Source organism: Psammomys obesus, unplaced genomic scaffold (genome assembly GCF_907164565.1).
Source record: "Psammomys obesus unplaced genomic scaffold, mPsaObe1.curated_primary_1811, whole genome shotgun sequence".
Lineage (NCBI taxonomy): Eukaryota > Metazoa > Chordata > Mammalia > Rodentia > Muridae > Psammomys > Psammomys obesus.
The window spans coordinates 23,221,611-23,234,898 of NW_026595981.1; the positions used below are offsets into that span (position 1 = coordinate 23,221,611).

The following is a 13,288-nucleotide window of genomic DNA, read 5'->3' on the forward strand; positions in this document are numbered from 1 at the left end:
TCACCTTGGATTTCTGATTTATTTTTAGGCACCCCCCTTGCACAAAAAAAAAAAAAAAGGCTCATCTTTGGAGTCCTAGCAACTTTACCTCTGACTACATGTGTTCTCTGAAGAGAGCTGTAGCCCACAGCATCTTAACGTTATCCATACATATAGAATAACTTACATTCGGGACTGGGGGTCTGCATGGCCCACTTAGGTCCAACCTAGTGTCCTTGATAAATACTATCTCCAGGTTAGTTGGTTACTGGCGGGGGCTTGATGGAGGGAATGCTACATGATCTTCGCATGATAAGCCTGACTTCAATATCTGGTAGATTATCCCGTCTACTTTGTAAAGGCCCCTCATCGGTGGCTGCTAAATGGAGATCAAACCGGAGAGAAACAGACTTTTTCCTCAAGCGAGGGTTGTCTTTAAAGAATGAGCCTTCCCACTCTTTTATGACTTCATCCACTTTCTCTGTCCTGAAATGAGAAAATAAACTTTTTTTTTTTAAATAGAAGAAATAGATGCAATGTACAGTTCATAGTTATGAAAAAGAAATATGTGCAAGGTATAGGTTGTGGGGATTTGTAACAATTTAGATTTATTTTATTTCAGGTGTGCATATATGTAATGTGTACCACCTGCATGCCTGGTGGCCACAGAGGTCAAAAGAAGGCCTCAGATTCCCTGGAAGTGACGCAGTGAATGGTTGAGAGCTGCTATATCCTCTTTACCTCCGAGCCATCTCTCTACCCCCAGGCTGTGGAGTTTCTAATCGACACATACAGGTTTAACAATCATAAGAATATGATCTTTGGAGCTGGAGAGATGGCTCAGAGGTTAAGAGCACAGGCCGCTCTTCCAAAGGTCCTGAGTTCAATTCCCAGCAACCACATGGTGGCTCACAATCATCTATAATGAGATCTGGTGCCCTTTTCTGGCCTGCAGGCAAAATACTGTACAAATAATAAATCTATTAAAAAAAAAAAGAATATGATCTTTAATATAGAATTCTGTGGAATTTCTACACAAGTCTCTTATTTTTATTTATTTATTGAGACAGGGTCTCACTATATAGTCCTGGTTATTCTAGAACTCACTATGTAGACCAGGCTGGCCTTGACTCATCAGATCCACCTGCCTTTTTCTCTGTAGTGCTGGGATTCTACCCAAGTCCTGGTTTTAGTTTTAGGAAAAAAGAAAGTGAGCTCTTTACACACTCTTATGTGTATTGTTATGTGTGTATATTCATGTCGACCTGGAAAGTCACAGTGTATTGAAAGTGTTTGAAGTATCTGTGCCAAGATCGATCAACTGAGGTAAGTTTCATCACATTTGGTATTATTTCATAGTCCAAGCTGTTTTTACTTACTGAACGGTGCCGTGAGCCTCCGCACTCTCCTTCACCGTGTTTCCATTTAGTACCGCCTGTTTGTTCACTGTCTCTGCAGTTTCATTTTCATACTTTTGTGAGACTTTTGTTGAAAAGGATATTTCATTTATAATGGCTGTGAAAACATTACATTAAATTACAATGTTGAAACAAAAAGGAAAACAAAGAACATTTCGGGGCGGGGATTACAACACTGAAGAACTAACATTTCTCCTTTTGCTGTTGCGGAGAAATTTCTGTATCATCTCTACAAGTAGTGTGACCATTTTCAAATTAGTTTGTTGTGTCGGAAACTCACCAGAGGGGAGAAGAAAGCCAACTTTACCCCTGGTAGGTTTTTCTTCTTTTTTTTCTCCTTGGATACAACCGTAATATCTGAAATGGAAAGAGTCATAGAAACAACACTGCAGTAGCAAAACAAACAAATAAACAACACAAACAAAACAAAAAAAGGAAACAGATAAGAGAATGGGTAAGTTGTTATGTTCATACAATGGGAACACTGTTCAGAGTTTACAGTGGTGAGTGAGGGCATGCAGCATCTTTGTCAGTGAATCTCCCAGGCACCAGGAAGAGTGGAGGGATATGAGCTAGTTTTACAAGGGTTAAAATAATACACAGACCAATTTTCTCTTCTGTATAGAGACACATCTATATTACCAAAAGAGCTGGATGAGACTAGTAAATATCAAATTCAGAGGCAGCTAGGGGTGGGAATGTAGTTGTGTGTATGGAGAGTGGGGTGGGGCTTAGATGCCCAGGGAATAAAACAACTTCAAAAACATGTTGCTTCTTAGACTCAAGAGACTAGGAGAAGCATATTAAAAAGTAGGACTTCAAAAGTCATAGGAATACAGTGTATAATACTTAAAAACATTGTTCATCTTATTTTCTGACTTTTGTATAACATTGTTCATTTGTATTTTCTTGCATTTATATCGTAGGTATAATAATACACATTTAGAAAATAAAAATTTTAAAAACCAACTAGTCAACATCTCAAATGATTAGAATTTAACAACTATCATTATTTAATAATATATACACATTGTATATAAAATTATATATTGTTTACATAGTACAATGTGCTAGATAGTATTTTAAGCATCTTACAAATGTTAACTCATTAAATCCTCACAGCAATATTGTGATGTAAACAATATTATTCCCGTTTGTTGATGGGAAGACTGAAGCACAGAGAGATTAAGTAACTTGTCCATGGTCACTCAGCCAGTAAGTGGTATATTTTGAATTCAATTTGTGATTTTTTAAGGATTTAAGAAATAAAGACTTATCAGAGGCTAAACATTTTCCGTCTGGTTTTGCAGAAGACTCAGAATTCTGAAACAAGCAAAAACAAAGATTTATTTTGATGTGCATATAAAAACTTGGAGGTGATGCAGTGTTCAAAGGTCTAAGACCTTATAAATAGTTGTAAAATATAATAGTGAATAGGAATTACCTCGTTAGCACCTTTCTCCTCTTAGGATTACCTGAAGCCTTTAAAATGTGACTCAGAACAGTATTGCTTTCCATGCTCGTATAACAGAATCACATTATTATTATTATTTTCTCACTTTTTGAGACAAGGTCCTCGTAGCCCAGGCTAGCTTCCAACATGTTATGGAGCTGAGGACAGTCTTGAACTCCTGGTCTTCCTGCCTCCACATCCTGAGTGCTGGGATTACAGGCACGCGTGCCCGGGTTATGTGATGCTGGAGAACAAATTCAGGGGTTCATGCATCCTGGGCAAGCCCTCCACTAGCCCAGCCCCTTCCTCCAACTATAGTATTATTCTGTCCGTGTTTACTGTGGGCTGGGGATGGGCCTCAGGGCCAGCTTGTGGTGATAATGTGTGAGTCTCCAAACTTCCTCGGGGGTGATCTATAAAGGGCAAAGACTACTCCTGAAAGGGAGAAACTGAAGAAAGTTGGGGAGGCTGAGAACAGCCACTTGAGTGATGGAGAATTAGTCTGCTGACTACTGTGCTGGCTTTAGCTGGCTGGATACAGGTTTTCGTGCTCTCTGGAGGGTGCGCTAACCCTGCATTACCATAGGCGTTCAGTGAATGGGCTGTGGTGGTGACAGTGGTGGGCCTCATTTGTATTTGATTTCTTGCTGCCATCCACAGTGGCCCTGTGCGTCTGACCCCATGCCACTCTGTGCCATTAGTGACGTGGCCTCAGGTACCTGATCTCTTCCTGCTCTAGCAGACGGCGGTACGTGGCTATCTCCTGCTCCAGCCTCATCTTCGTGTTGAGAAGCATCTCGTGCTCCTGAAGCTGCCTCTCGATGCCATGCCTCACTTCCTGCAGCTCCTTCTCTAGCCTGTCCACCACGGACTCCAGATCCTGCAGCTGGGTCTGGTAGTGCTGCTCACTGGCCTGCAGGGAGTTTTCAAGGCCCCTTTCCTGTAGACAGACACCGTCAGCAGTGAACCAGGGACGCAATGGGCTTCCGAAGACTCGTTTGCAATGCGCTCACCCCTTCTAGTCTACTTATTTACCTCTTGCTTATTTATTTGGTTTTATGACATTAGCAATCAAAGCCAGGACCTTGAACGGGCTAGGCACCGAGTCACACCTGTACCCCCACCTTTTTTTTCCATTTAAAGGTTATTATAATTGTCTTTATTTTGCTGTTTGAATTGTTTTTTTTTTTTTTTTTTTTTACATTTATTTATTTGTGCATGAGCATATGTATGTGAACACTCACGTGCCACAGCACACATGGGAGCCAGAGGACAGCTTTCAGGAATAGCTTCTCTCATTCCAGGAAGTGGCGCTGGGAGATCAAAGTATCAGGCTTTGTGGCGAGCATCTTTACCTGCTGAGCCATCTTGCTGGGCCCCTACCCCGTTTTGCTGTTTGACACAAACAGCTGGCTAACACGATGTAGCTAGCCCAGGCTGGCCTTGAGCTGGGAGCTGCTGTGTGCCTGTGCCTAGTTCATTCTGAAGTTTAGGCTGACCTTGAGGTGATGACAATTCTTCAGCCTCTCAAATGCTAGGATTATAGGCATGAAGCACCATGCCCGACTGCTTTTTTTTTTTTTTTTAATTATATTTAGTGGCTGAGCATAATGACAGTGACCTGTAATCCCAACTACTCAGGAAAGAGAGGCAGGAGGACCACCAGCTCAGGTCCTGCTTGAGCAACTTCATGAGGTGATGTCTCAACAGCAACAAGGGCAGGAGCTAAGGATGTAAACGTCACGGCAAAGCACTTGTTTAGCAAGCACAAGCCCCTGGGTTCAATCTCCAGTACTGGCTATTTAAAAAAAAAAAAACCATACATAACCAGGTAGCTTTCTGAATTTCAAAATGATCTTGTAATCATGTCTTTGGCAAGAAAAAAGAAGTCTTTTGCATTGTGATTAATTTACTGTTTTCCTGAATTACTTGATTTAAAAAAAATACTGAAAACATACTGAATGTCAAAGGCGAAACCGAATGCTAAGCGGTCGATGACGTGGCTCTGTGGGTAAAGGCATTGCTGCTGAGCCCGATGACCTGAGTTCAAGCCTCTGGTCCCACACGGTGGAAGGAGCGAAGCGGCTCACGAAAGTCGTCCTCTGACACCCACATGTGCACACACATAACAAATAAATGTAATTTTAAAAAAAGGCATGTTAGGGGGGCTCTTAACTATTTTTCCATTAGAAACCTCAGTGGCATGAATGCAAGAAGCCGGCCGCTACAAGACTATAGATAATAACACACATGATCCATTTTCTCATATCGACAGTCAGGGGAGCCCCAGAGCCCCAAGCAGCATGACTGGATTTCTCTAGCTGTAAACTGAACCTCGAGTGAGCTGATTACAGTCACTGGGTGGGAAGGAGCGAGGATCGAGCTAGCATTCTGTGGCCTCACCACGAAGTGGTGGTGTCTTCTCCCTTTCTCTCTTGTACGCACTGGGCAGGTGCTCTGCCAGCGAGCTACTTTCCCCAGTCCCCTCCTCTCTCTAAACCACATAGCCGCCCCGGGGTGTAAGGAGGCGGTTTGCCTTGAGATCATCCTCACCACAGCGTGGAGAGACTCAATTTCCACTTGCAGGTGGTGGCACTGCCGTCGGGCCTCCTTGAGTTCAGCCCGAGCTGCCTTCAGAGCTTCTTCATCCTTGTCCATCTTTCTGGTTATATCTTCCTCTAGCTGTAAGAAAGCCAAAAATAACGACAGCGAACAACAACAAGAAACCATAGAGCAGTCTTGAAGAGAGTTGTCTAAAGACAACCATAGAACCGCTGCAGAGGAATCCAATCACTTTTTGTTTTTGTTTTTCCTATTAGATTATAAGAGCATGCTCCGGCGCCCATCGCTAATCAGTGCTTGAGCCTGTCAGTTATGCCCTCAGCCCCAAGCTCCTCTGCTATGAAATGATCTCAAAAAGTTCCTTCCAACTATGGCAGCCCATGAAATACAGAAAAAACAGTAAGCTTTGCTGTTTTAATGAAAAGAACGTTTTCGAGACAAAATTGTGACCTCTGAATCTTTCACTTTCCCGAATGTGTCAGTAAAAAAGATCGGTTGAAATTTAATGATTACTCTCTTATACATATACTTTGTAGGCTGCTTCATAGAGGCAGGTATACAGGCTAGATATCCTCAAGGGGTCAATTCTGTATGTATGGACTGGGAGTAGATACCACTAGGAAACGAATTACTATTCCAGTTAACTGGAAAATTCGTAGGCATCAGTGTTCTTAAGGGAAGTTCTGTGTTACAGAAACCTTTTTACCTTTTCCAAAATGACCTTTTTAGAAGACATCTTCAGTTTGGATATCTGGGGTAGCAAAAATGATCGTGTGTGCGTGTGTTTGCGTGTGTCCATGGAGGTGTATGTTTCTGTGTATGTGTAGCCTATGCATATATGCTAGGGTCAGCCTCGGGTGTGGCTCTTTGGGAGCTTTGTCTTTCTCTTTAATGTTTTCGAAACATGTTCTCTCACTGGGACCTGGGCCTGCTGTTTAGGCTGGAATGGCCGGCCAGCGAGCCTCAGGAACCTGGTTGCCCGTCTGCAGATCTCACTGGTGGATCACAAGTGCCACGCCACCACGGTCCACTGTCAGATGTGGTCCTCAAAATCAAATAGTTTCACAGTAAAACTGAGTTATCCTCTAAGTCCCAAACATACATCTTCATGATAATTTTCTAAATGTTCTCCTCTTGTAAAAACAATCAGGGGGAGACGTAGCTCAGTGGTGGAGTGCCTGCCTAGCAAGCATGGGGGCAGGAGGAAGGTGGGTATTTGTTTTGCTTTAAATGTTTTCATGCTGATGGAATTACAAGAAAACCCCTGTCAACAGCATTATCAACACCAACCTCATTAAGAGCGAGCAATGGATTAAGCTGATCTGAATTAAAAAAAAAAAAAGATAACATTTTACTTTCTTTTAAATTTGTAAATTTTATTATATGGTAGATTTTGTTTGCTGGAGCCAGTAAAAAAAAAAAAAAATCTGCGAATAAAGCTTAGAGCAAGATATTACAGGAAAGGGCTGGAGCATTGGCTCAGTAACTAATCGCAACAGGCAGGAGTTCGGATCCCCAGAACCTATGTCAGCGCTGGGTAAGTGTGGAAGCCCGCTTGCAATCCCATCCTGGGAAGGTGGGATAGGAAAAATCTCAAGTCTGGACTTATCTGTGAGCTCTAGGTTTGACTGAGAGCCCTTTCCTCAACTAACACAGTGGAAGAGCAATGGAGGATGGTTCTCAAGACCACCAACCCTGGATCCCTATTAATATGCATGTGACTCTCACACAGTTCACCCACACACATGCAAACGTGCACACCTAAACACCGCTGCCCCCCGCAAAAAAAAAAAAAAAAAGGAAAAAGAAAAAATGCTGGAGGGATTTTTTTCCCCCATCCGTTCATCACTGGTTCTTAGTGTGAACTTGGCAGAGTCAATCAACCAAATGGCAGCAACCACACAACAGAATGTGAAGGATTTTGGAAACGATACAAGGCTATGGGGACCACTCTTTTGAATTCCCAGTGGGGGAACTGGAAGGAAAACTGTGTGGTAGGTAGAGTGCCAGGACGGTACCTAGTGAACCACTCCTCTGTCCTCAAGTTCACGGCCTGTGATTCGGCCTCTTCAGGTTGAATCAGGCTGCCCCGAGTCTTGCTATGATCAGCTGGCTGTGGTGGAGGTGATGCTGTGCCAATTCTAAGTTAGGCTGCAAGAAGCCTGCCAGCATCCATTATGCTTTTGGGAACCCCGGGCCATCATTTTGGAGGAAATCTGGACACCTGGTTAGAGAGGTCATATAGGGAGGCTGAGTGGAGAGGGACCTGAGATTACAGAGAGGGAAACAGGCTCAAGTGTCCCAAGCTAGGCTTCCAGCACTCCTCTGCCAACGTCCTGAACCCGTTAGCCAGTCACTTGGACAATGCCGGGCCCCGAGGTCACCGCATCCTATCCAGCCTCTCGTGTGGCACCAGAGTCCCCGCAGCCCAGCCCCTTCACCCCCCAGAATCACAGGACAGGGTACAATGGCCTAAATCTTAGCTCATTGAGTTTTGGAAGGTGACTTACTACGCAATGATTGTTTATTTTATTTCTGTTATCTACTTGTGTGGTTCTTGAACCCAGGGCTTTGCAATATGCTGTGATTAATAAACTGACTTTGTGAATTATTTGGGAAAAAAAACTTTTTTTTCAAGAATGTTTATGTTATGAAACATTGTAAATGGAACTTATCAGAGGGTTGATTTTTTTTTTTTTTTTAATTCAAAGTCAGTTCAGCATTGGGATTTTTAAACCAAACTTAGATTTCTACTTTGTAAAATAAAGTACTCATTTGGTTTATAATTCTTAAAAGCTGTCATCTGTTACTATTTTTCTGTATCATGTGGAAGATGAACAAACTTCTATATCTAAACCAACAGCCCAGTGACCTTGTTTAATCTAGAGAGCTGATCATTTTTTTTTTGAAAACTAAAAATGTTACCCACAGGCAAAATTTATAATGAGAGTGCAATAAGCTAATGGAACAAAGTCTTGTGATTTGTTTTTTTTCTAATAGTTTTTTTTTTTTTTTTTCTGTTGTGGTCTTGCAATCTTAAGTAAACGCTTTGCTGTGTCTAGGTGCTGGGAATATAATTTGAACACTGGAATAAGAGACAAGCTAATTAAAAAAACAAACTAAGTTTCTGAAACTTTTGCTTCCCAAGAATTTGCTTTTAAATTTATTTAAATTTGAGGTCTCAACTATTAAAGGTGAGTATCGATTTAAAATCGAGTGTATGGAATTCGAATCGAGCCTTGGTCTGAGTTGGCCGTTTCATTTACTTATTTTAAATACCTCGCAAGCTTTGTGTCAGAAGTAAACAGTTCTCTTAGCCCGGAAGCAAAAAAAATGGGTGCTTTCAAGTACAGAGTCTCTCAGTACCCAGCTGGGGGGGAATTTTGATTGTCAGAATTTGTAACCGTGGTACTGAAAGCCACGTTCACACGCGTGGACGATTCTATTTTTAACAATCAGTATAAAGCTGACTGCGTGGAAAAGATGACAGGAACAGCCTAGAAAGATTTTACTTGCTTTTACCTGCCCCCCACCCCCCCGAGTGTGCAGGCAGACATTCTTGGCTACCAGGCAATTCATCCTACAGACGCTTTTTAAATCGCTTCTACAGTCAAGTCCGTAACCTCTCTGAGGGGTGTTTGGAACGCTTCCTGCCTGAAAAAAGTCTGAAGAGGTCGGAGCGCCCCATCTTATTATGGACGTGGACTCCACGTTCGGGAAGCGACGGTCACCCCACGGTCTCTACATGAAGTTCCGAATTCACCAATCAATGTTTATTGAACGGTCGTTCAATAGAGCGCAGCCCCAGGGTTCTGCCCCTGCCTGTCACCCCAGACCCAGCGCAGAGACACCTCCGCTGCCTCCCCAGTAGCCGCTGCGTGCAGAAGGAAATACTGTACCTCAGAGAGGCCGGGGCAGGACTCGGGTAGACATGGACTGTCTCCTTATCCTGAAGGCGCCTGGCCGAATGAAATCATTACCTGCATCCGTGTGGACAGCACCGTCTCTATCTGATTTCTGGTGAGGAGCTGCTCATAGTTAGCCCTGATCTCATTGAGGAGCTGGGAGAGCTCCATTCTCTTCCCATCCTCCTCCTCCACCTTGGCTAACCGGACCTTGGCGGCGGTGGGAAGAGCCGCAGCCGCAGAGCCTGCCCTGCCTGCGTCGCCTCGCCGGAGCAGACAGCCCCGCGCAGCCTTAAAGATGCAGGGATCCATTTCCCCACCAGAAGCTGGGGGGCTGCGGGTCTGCTCATCAGCTGGGCTGACGGGGACAGCGTCCCCGCCCGCCGTCCTCAGCGCAGAAGGAGCCTCAGAGCCTCCGGGGAGAGAGGACAGTGACACCCGCAGGGCCGCAACCGGGACGGGTCCCCTGCGCAGGGGAAGGCTTTGCCCGTGGGGGGCGGGGCGTTCAATTGCTCTGTGGTCGGGAAAGGGGCCACAAGATCCAGAAGACTGTGGTTAGCCAGGCGTGGTGTGCAGGCGTGTTATCTCAGCACTCGGGCCTTGAGTTCAAGGTCAGTCAGGACTTCATGGTGAGACCCTAAAACAGCAAAGACCCAACCAAACCAGCACCCAAACCCAAAATCAAACACACACACACACATACATACACACACACACACACACACACACACACTATATATATATATGTATATCTCTCTATATAAAAATATATAATATATGTATATATTACATATACATGTAATTTGTATATGAAAATTACATACATATGTAATTTATATACATGCACCCGAGAGCGGAGCGTGATGGAGTGAGGTGAATTACCGACGAAGCAAGGCTGGAGGTGGGCCCTGGAGCAGCGTGGCAGCTGTGAGTTACTGCCAGTGTGGTGAGACAGAGCCCCCCGGTTCCCGTATCGGGGCATCCACCCAGGGAGACTTTCCCGTTACCAGAAAACGTGCAGCCTGTAAGGATGAAGAGCCCCGCTTGGAGGGGTCCAGTGTCCTACCCCGGGTGGTTCATCTCCGTGGCCGCGTCACGTGGGGACTTGGACTGGGCGCTGCGTGCCGTGCTTGCCGCTTCGCTCCCTTCTCACCCGGATTCCTGCTTGAGACGGAGACCGTTGCCAGGCGCCACTGAAATCTTTTTGAGAACGGGCCTGCTGTTATTTACAGAGCGAACGAATCGGGTCTTGGCTCTAGAACCTACCGGGCCTTTGATATGCCTCTTGCTTAAAAAAACCCATGTGTGTGTTGTGGCTTGCCATGGGCACAGGCGTGGAGGTCACAGGGTCACTTGCTGGAATAGTTCCTCTCCTCCCATAAAGCGGTTCCAGGGATCAAACTCAGGTTGTCCGGCTCGTGGCCAGCGTCTTTACCAGCGGACCCTCCTCACGAGCCCACTTATGGCTCTTTTCAGTTTCTGAGTTAACTTATGAATGTTACATTTTTAACTTATGCCTGTGGACACACGTCTGCATATGTGTCTGTGTGGGTGTATGGATGCCTGTGTATTCGGGTACCTGAGACCGGAAGAGGGCGTTGGATCCCTCGGTGAGCCACCTCCCCTCCCCAAATAACCAACGTGGTTACCCGGATTTGAATTCTGCTCCTCCTTATTGAGCAACAAGTGCTCTTAGCCACCGAATCACCTCGCCAGCCCCCGAGTTAAACTAAACTCAACTTAAACTCAGGAGCGAAAGATTAAGTGATCCTTCTTATTTCGGGTGGCTCCTGCCCCGAACCCAGAGAGCTGAGGTAGATGCGTTGGAGGTCACACCCGGCAGTCTCCCCGTATTTCTTGTGACCCGAAGCCAGTGCCTCTCGGAGAAACACAGCCGCGAACTACAAATGCAAGCTATGTGCGTTGTTTCAAATGCTCTACGAATCACATCAAAAGATAGGAAAATAGACAGGTGAAATTGGTTTTAACATTGTGTTCTGCTTAACCCCTACCTACAGAAAATATGATAATATAAAACATCTACATTCTTTACTCTTAATGCTGTCTTTGAAATATATATATATATATATATATATATATATATATATATATATATTACACCCCATCTCAGTTTGGGCAGGCCACATTTAAAGTATTCAGTAGGGTTCTGGGGGTGGGGGATGGCTCAGCTGGTAACTCGCCTGCCGTAGGAGGGTGAGGACCTGTGTTTGGAGGCCCAGTCCTTGTAGCGACGTGCAGTTGTAACTCCGGCATTTCAGGGGCAAAGCAGGCAGATCCCTGGAACTTACTGGCCATCCACCCTAACTGGACTCTCGAGCTCGAGGTTCAGTGGCAGGGCAGACCCCGCCTGAAAAGAAGGTGGGGATCGCTGGAGAAGACCCCCGACACCGACCTCTGGCTCATAGGCGCAGGCACACACGTTTATGAATCCACACACAAATGCACACACACACACACGCACACACAGCAATGAATGGCGTTTAATAGGTCGGGGGGTATCTTCAGCTGTAGAGAGTTTGCCTAGAATGTGCCAAGTCCTAGGTTCTATTCCCTCCTTAGCCCCTCACACCCTACCCCTCCTCAAACCCCCCTTCTCCCCCCCTCCCCTCCCCCTTCATCCCCACCCTCTGTACCACAGAAAAATAAGAAACCTGTCCTTGTAGCTACTGGGTACGGCGTACTTGTACTGGTACTTGAGCCCCTTGCCGGGAACACTCCTCACGCACACCATGACATACTATTCACATACTTGCCCACGCACAAAAGCAGTGATGCCAGGCTGGTTCTGAGGGGTTAGTATTTACACATCTGTCGTCCCTTTTTAAAAAGGAAGCGTGGGGCTGGAGAGATGGCTCATTGGTTAAGAGCCCTGGCTGCTCTTCCAGAGGTCCTGAGTTCAATTCCCAGCACCCACATGGTGACTCACATCCATCTATGATGAGATCTGGCGCCCTCTTCTGGTATATATGTAATAAATAAATAAATAAATAAAATAAATCAAAAAAAAAAAAAAAGGAAGCATGTAGCTGCTTTTGAAAAACAATGCTCTTTATTAAGAAAACCGGTCACAATAGCTCAATCAAACATTGTGGGGTTCATGCAATTCTCGGTCCTCTGGGTTGTGGGCTTCAGAATCCTATCAGAATAAATGAGTGTGGGCGCCATTCTTACAGAGATGACCATAAATCCGCTCTCAGCGGTGCCCGTGCTCTTGTGCTCATTGCAGTATTCACAGTAGTCATGCTGTGGCAACAGGCTATGGGTGGGAGGTGGAGTAGGTCACGGGGAACTGAAGGTCAAAGGGCACCAAGTGTCAGGTGGGTAGGGTGGCTAATCCTGGAGATCTATTTTCTAGTTTTGCCTTTTATGAGATAGAGCCTCTCTGTGTAGCCCTGGCTGTCCTGAAATTCTCTTTGTAGACTAGGCTGGCCTCGAACTCACAGAGATCAGCCTGATTCTGCTTCCAGAGGGCTGGGATTAAAGGCGTGCATCACCACTTCCGGCAAGCCTAGAGATCTAATGCACACAGTTCATGAAGTTATTTGGTATGTGGGATTTTTACTGAATAGAGTTTAGCTGCCCTCCTGTCACTAACAAAGGAACTGTGTGAGCTGGCAGAGAAATGCATTCTCTTCATTATGGAAGCCACTTTCCCTCCTCTGCGTACACCACAGCGTCAGCGTCGCAGGCTTCAAATGCACACCATAAACATTGATGTGAAAAAGAGACACCTGAAGAAAAAGGGGCACGCCTCCTTTATTTTCAGTGGGTGCTACTAAGCCTCACACCCCCTGGCACCCCATTGAAATTAAGTTAGTCAGGGGCTGGACAGATGGCTCAGAGGTTAAGAGCATTGGCTGCTTTTCTAGGGGTCCTGAGTTCAACTCCCAGCAACCACATGGTGGCTCACAACCATCTATAGTGAGATCTGATGCCCTCTTCTGGTGTGC

General features: G+C 45.2%; 1 protein-coding gene across 1 annotated transcript; it reads right to left on the reverse strand.

The window, feature by feature from the left end:
- Positions 1-9,682, reverse strand: Krt222 (keratin 222). The gene is made up of 6 exons (XM_055620475.1): positions 9,393-9,682; positions 5,404-5,532; positions 3,570-3,790; positions 1,678-1,754; positions 1,359-1,494; positions 1-465 (listed from the first exon to the last, which is right to left on the reverse strand). Exons 1-6 carry the CDS (start codon positions 9,627-9,629, stop codon positions 237-239), a joined length of 1,029 nt encoding a protein of 342 aa, XP_055476450.1. The 5' UTR covers positions 9,630-9,682; the 3' UTR covers positions 1-236.
- Between the last annotated feature and the right edge of the window lie 3,606 nt (positions 9,683-13,288).

Bases quoted from the DNA above. Each gene is read 5' to 3' on its own strand.
- Krt222 (XM_055620475.1), bottom strand. From the start codon at position 9,629: ATGGATCCCTGCATCTTTAAGGCTGCGCGGGGCTGTCTGCTCCGGCGA. The intron at 3,791-5,403 runs GTGAGGATGATC...GTCTGTCTACAG, and splicing joins TTGAGTCTCTCCACGCTGTG to GAAAGGGGCCTTGAAAACTC. The intron at 1,495-1,677 runs GTGAGTTTCCGA...ATGTTTTCACAG, and splicing joins TGGCTTTCTTCTCCCCTCTG to CCATTATAAATGAAATATCC.